Source organism: Somniosus microcephalus, unplaced genomic scaffold (genome assembly GCF_052327205.1).
Source record: "Somniosus microcephalus isolate GS21.2 unplaced genomic scaffold, FLI_Smic_1.0 unresolved_chr7, whole genome shotgun sequence".
NCBI classification, from domain to species: domain Eukaryota; kingdom Metazoa; phylum Chordata; class Chondrichthyes; order Squaliformes; family Somniosidae; genus Somniosus; species Somniosus microcephalus.
Window position 1 is genome coordinate 34,743,161 of NW_028225185.1, and position 13,677 is coordinate 34,756,837.

General features: G+C 55.2%; 1 protein-coding gene across 1 annotated transcript in view; it reads right to left on the bottom strand.

Annotated features, from left to right (window-relative positions):
- The window catches only part of LOC147086787 (plexin A3-like), a 220,182-nt gene that overhangs the window by 79,809 nt on the left and 126,696 nt on the right, over nucleotides 1-13,677 (bottom strand). Inside the window, exon 8 of the mRNA XM_085978971.1 lies at nucleotides 5,833-5,947. Within this exon, the coding sequence (XP_085835097.1) occupies nucleotides 5,833-5,947 (115 nt within the window). The remainder of the gene's footprint in view (nucleotides 1-5,832; nucleotides 5,948-13,677) is intronic.

The window sequence follows — 13,677 nt, forward strand, 5'->3', positions numbered from 1 at the left end:
CTCAGTACTGCCCCTCCGACAGTGCGGCGCTCCCTCAGTACCGCCCCTCCGACAGTGCGGCGCTCCCTCAGTACCGCCCCTCCGACAGTGCGACGCTCCCTCAGTACCGCCCCTCCGACAGTGCGGCGCTCCCTCAGTACCGCCCCTCCAACAGTGCGGTACTCCCTCAGTACTGCCCCTCCGACAGTGTGGCGCTCCCTCAGTACCGCCCCTCCGACAGTGCGGTGCTCCCTCAGTACCGCACCTCCGACAGTGCGGCGCTCCCTCAGTACCGCCCCTCCGACAGTGCGGTGCTCCCTCAGTACCGCCCCTCCGACCGTGCGGCGTTCCCTCAGTACCGCCCCTCCGACAATGCGGCACTCCCTCAGTACCGCCCCTCCGACAGTGCGGCACTCCCTCAGTACCGCCCCTCCGACAGAGCGGCGCTCCCTCAGTACCGCCCCTCCGACAGAGCGGCGCTCCCTCAGTACCGCCCCTCCGACAGTGCGGCGCTCCCTCAGTACCGCCCCTCCGACAGTGCGGCACTCCCTCAGTACTGCCCCTCCGACAGTGCGGCGCTCCCTCAGTACTGCCCCTCCGACAGTGCGGCGCGCCCTCAGTACCGCCCCTCCGACAGTGCGGCGCTCCCTCAGTACCGCCCCTCCGACAGTGCGGCGCTCCCTCAGTACCGCCCCTCCGACTGTGCAGCGCTCCCTCAGTACCGCCCCTCCGACAGTGCGGCGCTTCCTCAGTACCGCCCCTCCGACTGTGCAGCGTTCCCTCAGTACCGCCCCTCCAACAGTGCGGCGCTCCCTCAGTACCGGCACCGGGGGAGTGTGTCGGGCCTGGATTACGGGGCTCGAGTCTCCGGAGTGGGGGCTCGAACCTACGACCCCCCTGACTCCGAGGCGAGACCCACTGCGACACGGCCGACACACACAGACGAGGGAATGGCTTTATTTTTGGGAAAAAAAAGCCTTTCAGGGGGAATAAGCTTCAAAGGGACTTAGCGGAGGCAGAACTGCTAATTCTGCAATGAAAGAAACACTTAGCCAAGGCACCGACCGGTAAGTGAGTGGACGAGAGGCCCCTGGAAGAAATCTATTGAAATCTTTTTTCACACGCTTAATCCCTCGCCACTTCAGGGAGGGGTGTCAGGTGATGGGCATAGACTGACGGCCAACAATGAGTGTGGGAAGCGGGCTGGGAGTGAGAGGGGGGTGGGGGGAGTCCCTCCGCTAATTAATTACAGCTTGAACTTTGATCCTCTAACTAATTGACAGGGACAAACAGGAACGAGGGGGGGGGGTGCCTCACCCGGAAAACCGATACAAAGACAGTGTCAACAAACATGCAGACAAAGGGCAATTCGACACCAAGGATAGAGGGGGGGGTCAGACTACCCGCGGTGCCGCGACCTCCACAGTGCTCCAGACTTAACCCCGTCCCCGTCGCCGAACACAGAGGCCGATCCCGAGGGAATCCCGGAATTCCCACGGCAGCTGCCGGCCGTAAGGAAGGGGCCCAGACAGATGTTTCCTCCGCCTGCCCTCTCTCTCGCACCCCCGCTCTCCGCAAGCCCCTGAAGATTCAGGCTCCCACTGGCGGTGCGGCGGTCTTCATGCACCCAGCCCCCCTTCCGCTATCTCATCCGATCGGCTGTGCTTAGAATCGCACCGCGTAACGCAGTCCAACACCGCCTTCGGTGCGCCAGTGCAGCCCCTGCTTTCTCCCCATATCCCTTGATCCCTTTAGCCTTAAGAAATATATCTAACTCCTTCTTGAATATATTTAATGAATTGGCCTCCACTGCTTTCTGTGGTAGAGAATTCCACAGGTTCACCACTCTCTGGGTGAAGAAATTCCTCCTCATCTCTGTCCTAAATGGCTTACCCCTTATCCTTAGACTGTGACCCCTGGTTCTGGACTCCCCGCCATCGGGAACATCCTTCCTGCATCTAGTCTGTCTAGTCCTGTTAGAATTTTATAAGTTTCAATGCGATCCCCTCTCATTCTTCTAAACTCCAGCGAGTATAAGCCCAATCGACCCAATCTCTCCTCATACGTCATTCCTGCCATCCCAGGTATCAGTCTGGTGAATCTTCGCTGCACTCCCTCCATGGCAAGAACATCCTTCCTCAGGTAAGGCGACCAAAACTGCACACAATACTCAAGGTGTGGTCTCACCAAGGCCTTGTACAACTGCAGCAAGACATCCTTGCTCCTGTACTCGAACCCTCTCGCTACAAAGGCCAACATACCATTTGCGAGAGTGTTTGAAGACCAGGACCTCAAACCCGGCACAAAGCTCATGGTCTACAGAGCAGCAGTGATACCCGCCCTGCTGTATGCCTCAGAGACATGGACCATGTACAGCAGGCACCTCAAAGCACTGGAGAGGTACCACCAATGCTGCCTCCGCAAGATCCTGCAAATCCATCGGCAGGATAGGTGCACCAACGTCAGTGTTCTCGCTCAGGCCAACATCCCCAGCATCGAAGCTTTGACCACGCTCGATCAGCTCCGATGGACGGGTCACATTGTCCGCATGCCCGATACGAGGCTCCCGAAACAAGCGCTCTACTCAGAGCTCCGGCACGGCAAGATAGCCCCAGGTGGGCAGAGGAAACGCTTCAAGGACACCCTCAAAGCCTCCTTGAAAAAGTGTAACATCCCCCACCGACACCTGGGAATCCCTGGCCCAAGACCGCACAAAGTGGAGGAGAAGCATCTGGGAAGGCGCCGAACACCTTGAGTCTCTTCGCCGAGAGCAAGCAGAAGCCGAGCGCAGGCAGCGCAAGGAGCGCCCGTCAACCCAGGCACCCCACCCACCCGCCCCTTCAACCACCGTCTGCCCCACCTGTGACAGAGACTGTAGGTCCCGCATTGGACTCATCAGTCACCTGAGAACTCATTGTTAGTGTGGAAGTAAGTCGTCCTCGGTTCCGAGGAACTGCCCAAGAAGAAGACAGCTCAGGAGGAGGCCGTTCGGCCCATCGTGCCTGTGCCGGCTCTTTGAACCAGCTCTCCAATCAGTCCCACTCCCCCCTGCTCTTTCCCCACAGCCCGGCACATTTTTCCCCGTCAAGTATTTCTCCAATTCCCCCTTTTGAAAGTTACTATTGAATCTGCTTCCACCGCCCTTTCAGGCAGCGCGTTCCAGATCACAACAACTCGCTGCGTAAAAAACATTCTCCTCATCTCCCCTCTGGTTCTTTTACCGATTATCTTCAATCTGTGTCCTCTGGTCACCGACCCTCCTGCCACTGGGAACAGTTTCTCCCGATTCAAAGAAGAACCGGGGGGGGCGGGGAGTTCTCCCCAGAGTCCTGGGGCCCATTATTTAAACCCTCAACCCAACATCACTTAAAATAAAGACTCGCATTTCTCCAGCGCCTTTCCCCACCTCAGGACGTCCCAAAGCGCTTCACAGCCAATGAAGGACTTTTTTGTTAAGTGTGGTCACTGTTGTAATGTGGGAAACGCGGCAGCCCATTTGCGCACAGCAAGCTCCCACAAACAGCGATGTGATAAATGACCGGATCGTCTGTTTTTAGTGATGTTGGTTGAGGGATAAATATTGGCCCCAGGACACCGGGGAGAACTCCCCCCTGCTCTTCTTCCAATAGTGGCCCTGGGATCTTTTACATCCACCTGAGAGGGCAGAGGGGGCCTCGGTTTAACATCTCATCCCGAAAGACAGCACCTCCGACAGTGCGGCGCTCCCTCAGTACCGCCCCTCCGAAAGTGCGGCGCTCCCTCAGTACCGCCCCTCCGACAGTGCGGCGCTCCCTCAGTCCCGCCCCTCCGACAGTGCAGCGCTCGCTCAGTACCGCCCCTCCGATGGTGCGGCGCTCCCTCAGTACCGCCCCTCTGACAGTGCGGCGCTCCCTCAGTACCGCCCCTCCGACAGTGCGGCGCTCCCTCAGTACCGCCCCTCCGACGGTGCGGCGCTCCCTCAGTACCGCCCCTCCGACAGTGCGGCGCTCCCTCAGTACCGCCCCTCCGACAGTGCGGCGCTCCCTCAGTACCGCCCCTCCGACAGTGCGGCGCTCCCTCAGTACCGCCCCTCCGACGGTGCGGCGCTCCCTCAGTACCGCCCCTCCGACAGTGCGGCGCTCCCTCAGTACCGCCCCTCCGACAGTGCGGCGCTCCCTCAGTACCGCCCCTCCGACAGTGCGGCGCTCCCTCAGTACCGCCCCTCCGACAGTGCGGCGCTCCCTCAGTACCGCCCCTCCGACGGTGCGGCGCTCCCTCAGTACCGCCCCTCCGACGGTGCGGCGCTCCCTCAGTACCGCCCCTCCGACAGTGCGGCGCTCCCTCAGTACCGCCCCTCCGACAGTGCGGCGCTCCCTCAGTACCGCCCCTCCGACAGTGCGGCGCTCCCTCAGTACCGCCCCTCCGACAGTGCGGCGCTCCCTCAGTACCGCCCCTCCGACAGTGCGGCGCTCCCTCAGTACCGCCCCTCCGACAGTGCGGCGCTCCCTCAGTACCGCCCCTCCGACAGTGCGGCGCTCCCTCAGTACCGCCCCTCCGACAGTGCGGCGCTCCCTCAGTACCGCCCCTCCGACAGTGCGGCGCTCCCTCAGTACCGCCCCTCCGACAGTGCGGCGCTCCCTGGTCAGTGCTGTGTGCGGGAGCTTCCTGTGCGCAAATTAGCTGCCGCGTTTCCCACATTCCAACAGTGACCACACTTCAAAAAAAGTCCTTCATTGGCTGTGAAGCGCTTTGGGACGCTGTACGAGGCGGAGGCCCAGTCAAGACTCAGTGCGTAGCAGAGAGGAGGGAAGCGGGGGGAATTCCTTCTGGGTTTCCACTTAGCCCTCAAGTTCAGGGGTCTGTTTGCTAGTTAGCATCAGTTACTGGCGGGTTAATAGTCCCTAATCGGGCCGCTCTGCGACCGCTTAATCATATAAGCATGACGGAGGGAGGAAAGAATGTATTAATCCGTTAATACAAATTGCACGGCCTGCTAATTATTTAGACAGGGCAGCACGAGGTCGCAGAGCTGTTTTGCAGAACAGGCTGTTTCTTCACTTTGGTTTGTGTTGGGTTTTTTTAACCCCCCTCTCCATTTGCTGCCCTCGCGCTCGCCGATGGTGGCGATTTCCACCCCTCCCTCACCGGCCCCCCGGGGTTCGGGTTCACCCCATCCCCGCCCGGCCGTCCGGCTCCGCCCGCTCACCCCGCCGGTTGTTCAACGCACGCCGGTGCCGGCTGGCTATTCGACTGCAGGAGGGGGCCCGGATGAAGCGCGGGGATCACAGACTGATCCCGATCCTGTATACACACTCACACACACTCACTCACACTCACACACACTCTCACACACTCACTCACACACACACACACACTCACACTCACACACACACACACACACACACACTCACACTCACACACACTCTCACACACTCTCACACACACACACCCACACTCACACACACTCACTCACACTCACTCACACTCACACTCACACACACACACTCACACTCACACTTTCACACACACTCACACTCCCACACTCCCACACACTCACACTCACTCACTCACACTCCCACACACACACTCGCACACTCTCTCACACTCACACTCTCACACTCACACTCTCTCACACTCACTCACTCACACTCACACACACTCACACTCACACACTCACACTCACACACTCACACACACTCACACTCACACTCTCAGTCGCACACTCTCACACACACTCACACTCACACTCTCACACTCGCACACTCACTCACTCTCACACTCACACTCACACTCTCACACACCCACACACACTCAATCACACACACACTCACATACACAACCACCCTCCCCAAACACTAGACACTGAGCTCCTACCTCAGTCATGTTCACTCGGCCCTCTTGAAAGGAGCAATCCCGCGGATCGTGCGTGCAGATGTGGCGATACTTGCACCAGTGACACGGGTAGGGGCCACCGACACAAGACAGGCACCTGAGACAGAGAGAGAGACAGATAGCTCAAACACCAACAGACTAGACAACCAATTTAACTTAATGTGCACGGCACTCGGGTCAATGCAGAGCCGTGAGTGTATCACGGAGTCTGGACCGACAGAGCGAGATACAGAGTAAAGCTCCCTCTACACTGTCCCATCAAACACTCCCAGGGCAGGTACAGCACGGGTTAGATACAGAGTAAAGCTCCCTCTACACTGTCCCATCAAACACTCCCAGGGCAGGTACAGCACAGGATAGGTACAGAGTAAAGCTCCCTCTACACTGTCCCATCAAACACTCCCAGGGCAGGTACAGCACGGGTTAGATACAGAGTAAAGCTCCCTCTACACTGTCCCATCAAACACTCCCAGGGCAGGTACAGCACGGGTTAGATACAGAGTAAAGCTCCCTCTACACTGTCCCCATCAAACACTCCCAGGGCAGGTACAGCACGGGTTAGATACAGAGTAAAGCTCCCTCTACACTGTCCCATCAAACACTCCCAGGGCAGGTACAGCACGGGTTAGATACAGAGTAAAGCTCCCTCTACACTGTCCCATCAAACACTCCCAGGGCAGGTACAGCACGGGTTAGATACAGAGTAAAGCTCCCTCTACACTGTCCCATCAAACACTCCCAGGGCAGATACAGCACAGGCTTAGATACAGAGTAAAGCTCCCTCTACACTGTCCCCATCAAACACTCCCAGGGCAGGTACAGCACGGGTTAGATACAGAGTAAAGCTCCCTCTACACTGTCCCATCAAACACTCCCAGGGCACGGACAGCACGGGTTAGATACAGATCGACCTGCAGTAAAAAGAGATAAGGTAAAGAGGCAGAGACACATGAAGGAGAGAGAGAGATGCACAGATCAGTGAGAAAAAGTTTCAATCAAATCAAATCAGATCAACTTTTATTGTCATTGTTAGTGCACAAGTACAACGAAATGTAGGCTTGTGGCTCCCGAGAGTGTACAATTTGGATTAGGACACTTAAACATTTCAACATACATTTGTACATATATATTAGCATAAATATGACCATAATAAAGTGAATAAAGTGCATCGGCAGATGTGCAGGCTTTAGAGTTTATTTGTGGAGTTCAGTAGGATGACAGCCCTGGGAAAGAAGCTGTTCCTAAATCTGGTCGTACGGGTGCGAATGCATCTGTAGCGTCTTCCAGATGGTAGGAGGGCGAACAGACTGTGGCTGGGGTGGGTAGGGTCTTTGATGATGGTCCATGCCCTCCGTACGCAGCGTTTCTGATATATATGTTCTGTGGTCGGTAGCCGGGTGCCGGTAATGCGTTGGGCAGTTTTGACTACCCGCTGCAGGGCTTTCCGGTCATGGGAGCTACAGCCGCCGTACCATACCGTGATACAGTTTGTCAGGATGCTCTCTATAGTGCAGCGGTAGAAGTTAGAGAGGATCGGGGGTGACAGATTACATCCCTTCAGCCTCCTCAAGAAATATAGGCGCTGCTGGGCCTTCTTCACCAGAGAGGAGGTGTTGAGGGACCAGGAGGGGTCTTCCGTGATGTGGACTCCGAGGAACTTAAAGCTGTCCACCCTTTCCACCTCCGCCCCATTGATGTGGATGGGGGTGTGACATCCGCCTTTGGACTTCCTGAAGTCCACGATTATTTCCTTTGTTTTCTTGGTGTTAAGGGCCAGGTTGTTGTCGGCGCACCACTTCACGAGATGCTGGACCTCCTCCCTGTAGGCTGACTCATCGTTGTTGGTGATCTGGCCTACTACCGTGGTGTCATCTGCAAACTTGATGATGGTGTTGGAACCATGAACAGCCACACAGTCGTGGGTGAAGGGGGAGTAGAGGAGGGGGCTCAGCACACATCCTTGTGGGGCCCCCGTGTTCAGGGTCGGGGGGGGGGGGGAGGTGTGGTTGCCTAATTTGACAGACTGGGGTCTGTTTGTTAGGAAGTCCAGGGTCCAGTTGCAGAGGGAAGTGTTCAGGCCAAGAGTTTGGAGTTTGGTGGCCAGCTTGTTGGGGACGATAGTGTTGAATGCTGAGCTGTAGTCTATGAACAGCATTCTGATGTAGGTCTCCTTACCATCTAGGTGATTCAGTGCCGAGTGTAGAGCAGTAGTGATTGCATCCTCCGTTGATCTGTTTGCCCGATAGGCAAACTGGTGTTGGTCAAGAGAGGCGGGAACACTGGCTTTGATGTGAGCCAGGACCAGTCTCTCGAAACACTTCATTATGATGGGTGTGAGTGCGACAGGTCGATAGTCGTTCAGGCACGTCACAGCTGTTTGTTTAGGCACAGGAATGATGGTGGCGGTCTTGAAGCATGTAGGGACTACTGCCTGGGCCAATGACAGGTTGAAGATGGCGGTGAAGACATCAGCCAGCTGATCAGCACATTCCTTGAGTACCCGTCCAGGGATGCTATCCGGTCCAGTAGCCTTTCGTGTGTTCACTCTGCGTAAAGCGCCCCTTACGTCGGAGGTCGACAGAGTGAGCACCAAGGAGAGAGAGAGAGATGCACAGATCAGTGAGAAAAAGTTTAGGCCATAGGCTGGGCTTGAGTTGACCACAGAGCCCGGGAGGTGAAAGGTCAAAGTGCAGACACACACACACACACACAGACACACACACACACAGACCGCCCAGTTCCCTGTCTGGAGAGGGGAGTCGCCTATCCCGTCACTCTCAGGAGGCGCAGGGTCACTCTGCCCTGCCCTGATGCTTTGTTGGCAAGCGCTGAGGGCGGGTGTAGCCTGTGAACCAGGTGTTGGAAAAAAATTCATTTCCCTTTAGCTGAACAAACAGGGCCCGTGGCCAGTCCCAAGAACAACAGCAGCAGCAGCGGGGCCTGCTCCGAGGCCCCGTTCCCCTAGCAACGCGACCCGGCCGCAGGGTGCCCGCTGGCCAAGACGGGGCCCCCCCCCACCACCAGACTCCCCGCTTTGGAAGCCTCGCGACCAGCGGCAGCCCTGGGAGAGAAGGAGCAGAGAAGGCCCAGGGAGGAGGAAGAAATGAGGTGCCGTTTGAGAAGGCCGCAGTGCTGTGAGCTGAGACTGACGGAGAGGCAGAGAGAGAGAGCGAGAGGGAGGAAGAGAGAGAGGAAGCTGGAAAAAGAGGGAGGGAAGGAGAGGGAGAGGGAGAGAGAGAGGGATAGAGGGGGAGGGAGGGAGAGAGAGAGGGAGAAAGAGAGGTGGAAAAAGAGGGAGGGAAGGGGAGGGAGAGGGAGAGAGAGGGATAGAGGGGGAGGGAGGGAGAGAGAGAGAGAGAGGGAGAAAGAAAGGTGGAAAAAGAGGGAGGGAAGGGGAGGGAGAGAGAAAGAGAGAGAGAGAGGGATAGAGGGGGAGAGAGGGAGAGAGAGAGGGAGAAAGAAAGGTGGAAAAAGAGGGAGGGAAGGGGAGGGAGAGAGAAAGAGCGATAGAGGGGAGGGAGGGAGCGAGAGAGAGAGAGAGAGGGAGAAAGAAAGCTGGAAAAAGAGGGAGGGAAGGGGAGGGGAGCGAGAAAGAGAGCGAGAGAGGGATAGGGAGAGAGGGAGAGAGAGATAGAGCGGGAGGGAGAAAGAGGGGGCGAGGGAGAGAAAGAGAGAGGGAGAGAGTGAGGGAATTCGGGGAGAGAGAGAGAGAGAGAGAGAGTGAGAAAGATGAAGAGTGAGGGAGAGAGACAGAGCATAATTGAAAAAGAGGCAGAGAAAGTGAGAAATGGAGAGAAGGAGAGAACGAGGGAGAGGAAGGGAGACAATGAGACAGAGAGCGAGAGAGCGAAAGAAAACAGATGAGGAGAGAGAATGGCTTTACTCTCCTGCAGGTGCTGGACAAGGACGGAGAGAGGGAGCTGGACAAGGATGGAGAGAGAGAGCTGGACACAGGGAGAGAGAGAGAGCTGGACACAGGGAGAGAGAGAGAGCTGGACACGGACGGAGAGAGAGAGCTGGTCACAGATGGAGAGAGAGTAAAAAAAAACGAGGAGGATTGCACCAGATTTCAGGAGGACACAGACAGGCTGGAGAAATGGGCAAACTGGTGGCAAATGCAGTTTAATGCAGAGACGTGTGAAGTAATTAATTCTAGCGGGAAGAATGAGGTGAGGCAATATAAACGAAATGCTATCATTTTAAAGAGGGGGGTACAGGAACAGAGAGACCTGGGGGTGTAGGTACACAAATCTTTGAAGGTGGCAGCACAAGTTGAGAAGGCCGTTAAACAAAGTGATGTAAGAAAACTACTAGGCACCTGGTCTGAGTATTAAACAAGGCTTTAATCAACTGTTTTTCAACATGGTCTAGTTGTGTCCTTCACTAGTTCCTGTTAAAGAATGTCCTGAGCAAGCTGGGCTCGTGCCCTAGTATTTATACTCTCCCTGGACAGCGCCATCAGCAGGCCGCCCAGTATTACTTCATACGTCATTTCCACATGCACGACAAGATTCATGTCAGAGGGAGAGGGCGCTGGACACGGGCGGACGGGCGCTGGGCAAGGGGAGATCGGCAGACATTGACCAGGAGTGGGAATCCCCCCCCACCAAGGACCGACACCCCCTCCCTCTCTTGCTCCCCCCGCACCCCCCCCGACCAGGGACCAGAGTGCACGCACCGCGGAGGGGGACGCCGGGGGACCGCTCCGCCGCCGGTCTGCGCCCCGGGCTGGCAGCACTGCCCGCCTGGCTCGTGGGATTACCGAGGGCGCTCAAAGATCGCCAGGAGACTGGGAATTCTCAGTCCCGACACAGAGCACTGCAGGAAACAGATGGTGGCTGATTAAACGACACTCTCGCCAGGATCACACTTGTAAACTGCACGTTACTCAGGCAACAGCTGGCTTCACAGAGCACAGGCGCTGCTTTCTAATTGCTCCTTTCCCTGCCTCTCCACCCTCCCCCTCTCCGCGAGACTCCACAGTTCGGTCGAGTCCCAAGCCTTTCCGCCATCTACAATTCACAAGTCAGGAAGTGTGATGGAACGCTCTCCACTTGCCTGGATGAGTTGCAGCTCCGACAACACTCGAGAAGCTCGACACCATCCAGGACAAAGCAGCCCCGCTTGATCGGCACCCCGTCCACCACCTTAAACATTCACTCCCTCCACCACCGGCGCACCGTGGCTGCAGTGTGGACCATCCACAAGATGCACTGCAGCAACTCGCCAAGGCTTCTTCGGCAGCACCTCCCAAACCCGCCACCTCTTCCACCTAGAAGGACAAGGGCAGCAGGCGCGCAGGAACACCACCACCTCCAAGTTCCCCTCCAAGTCACACACACCATCCTGACTTGGAAATATATCGGCCGTTCCTTCATCGTCGCTGGGTCAAAATCCTGGAACTCCCTCCCTAACAGCGCTGTGGGAGCACCTTCACCACACGGACTGCAACGGTTCAAGAAGGCGGCTCACCACCACCTTCTCGAGGGCGATTAGGGATGGGCAATAAATGCTGGGCCTCGCTCACTCCCGGGTATCCGTTATTCTATATATAAACCCCCCGAACTCCTCGATTAGATTCCAGCCTGTAACTCACTCCCGGGTATCTGTTATTCTATATATAAACCCCCCGAACCCCTCGATTAGATTCCAGCCTGTAACTCACTCCCGGGTATCTGTTATTCTATATATAAACCCCCCGAACCCCTCGATTAGATTCCAGCCTGTAACTCACTCCCGGGTATCTGTTATTCTATATATAAACACCCCCGAACCCCTCGATTAGATTCCAGCCTGTAACTCACTCCCGGGTATCTTTGATTCTATATATAAACCCCACCGAACCCCTCGATTAGATTCCAGCCTGTAACTCACTCCCGGGTATCTGTTATTCTATATATAAACCCCCCGAACCCCTCGATTAGATTCCAGCCTGTAACTCACTCCCGGGTATCTGTTATTCTATATATAAACCCCCCGAACCCCTCGATTAGATTCCAGCCTGTAACTCACTCCCGGGTATCTGTTATTCTATATATAAACCCCCCCGAACCCCTCGATTAGATTCCAGCCTGTAACTCACTCCTGGGTATCTGTTATTCTATATATAAACCCCCCCCGATCCCTCGATTAGATTCCAGCCTGTAACTCACTCCCGGGTATCTGTTATTCTATATATAAACACCACCGAACTCCTCGATTAGATTCCAGCCTGTAACTCACTCCCGGGTATCTGTTATTCTACATATAAACCCCCCCGAACCCCTCGATTAGATTCCAGCCTGTAACTCACTCCTGGGTATCTGTTATTCTATATATAGCCCCCCCGAACCCCTCGATTAGATTCCAGCCTGTAACTCACTCCCGGGTATCTGTTATTCTATATATAAACCCCCCGAACCCCTCGATTAGATTCCAGCCTGTAACTCACTCCCGGGTATCTGTTATTCTATATATAAACCCCCCGAACCCCTCGATTAGATTCCAGCCTGTAACTCACTCCCGGGTATCTGTTATTCTATATATAAACCCCCCCGAAACCCTCGATTAGATTCCAGCCTGTAACTCACTCCCGGGTATCTGTGATTCTATATATAAACCCCACCGAACCCCTCGATTAGATTCCAGCCTGTAACTCACTCCCGGGTATCTGTGATTCTATATATAAACCCCACCGAACCCCTCGATTAGATTCCAGCCTGTAACTCACTCCCGGGTATCTGTTATTCTATATATAAACCCCCTGAACCCCTCGATTAGATTCCAGCCTGTAACTCACTCCCGGGTATCTGTTATTCTATATATAAACCCCCCGAACCCCTCGATTAGATTCCAGCCTGTAACTCACTCCTGGGTATCTGTTATTCTATATATAAACCCCCCGAACCCCTCGATTAGATTCCAGCCTGTAACTCACTCCCGGGTATCTGTTATTCTATATATAAACCCCCCGAACCCCTCGATTAGATTCCAGCCTGTAACTCACTCCCGGGTATCTGTTATTCTATATATAAACCCCCCCGAACCCCTCAATTAGATTCCAGCCTGTAACTCACTCCTGGGTATCTGTTATTCTATATATAAACCCCCCCCGATCCCTCGATTAGATTCCAGCCTGTAACTCACTCCCGGGTATCTGTTATTCTATATATAAACACCACCGAACTCCTCGATTAGATTCCAGCCTGTAACTCACTCCCGGGTATCTGTTATTCTACATATAAACCCCCCCGAACCCCTCGATTAGATTCCAGCCTGTAACTCACTCCTGGGTATCTGTTATTCTATATATAGCCCCCCCGAACCCCTCGATTAGATTCCAGCCTGTAACTCACTCCCGGGTATCTGTTATTCTATATATAAACCCCCCGAACCCCTCGATTAGATTCCAGCCTGTAACTCACTCCCGGGTATCTGTTATTCTATATATAAACCCCCCGAACCCCTCGATTAGATTCCAGCCTGTAACTCACTCCCGGGTATCTGTTATTCTATATATAAACCCCCCCGAACCCCTCGATTAGATTCCAGCCTGTAACTCACTCCCGGGTATCTGTGATTCTATATATAAACCCCACCGAACCCCTCGATTAGATTCCAGCCTGTAACTCACTCCCGGGTATCTGTGATTCTATATATAAACCCCACCGAACCCCTCGATTAGATTCCAGCCTGTAACTCACTCCCGGGTATCTGTTATTCTATATATAAACCCCCCCCGAACCCCTCGATTAGATTCCAGCCAGTAACTCACTCCCGGGTATCTGTTATTCTATATATAAACCCCCCGAACCCCTCGATTAGATTCCAGCCTGTAACTCACTCCCA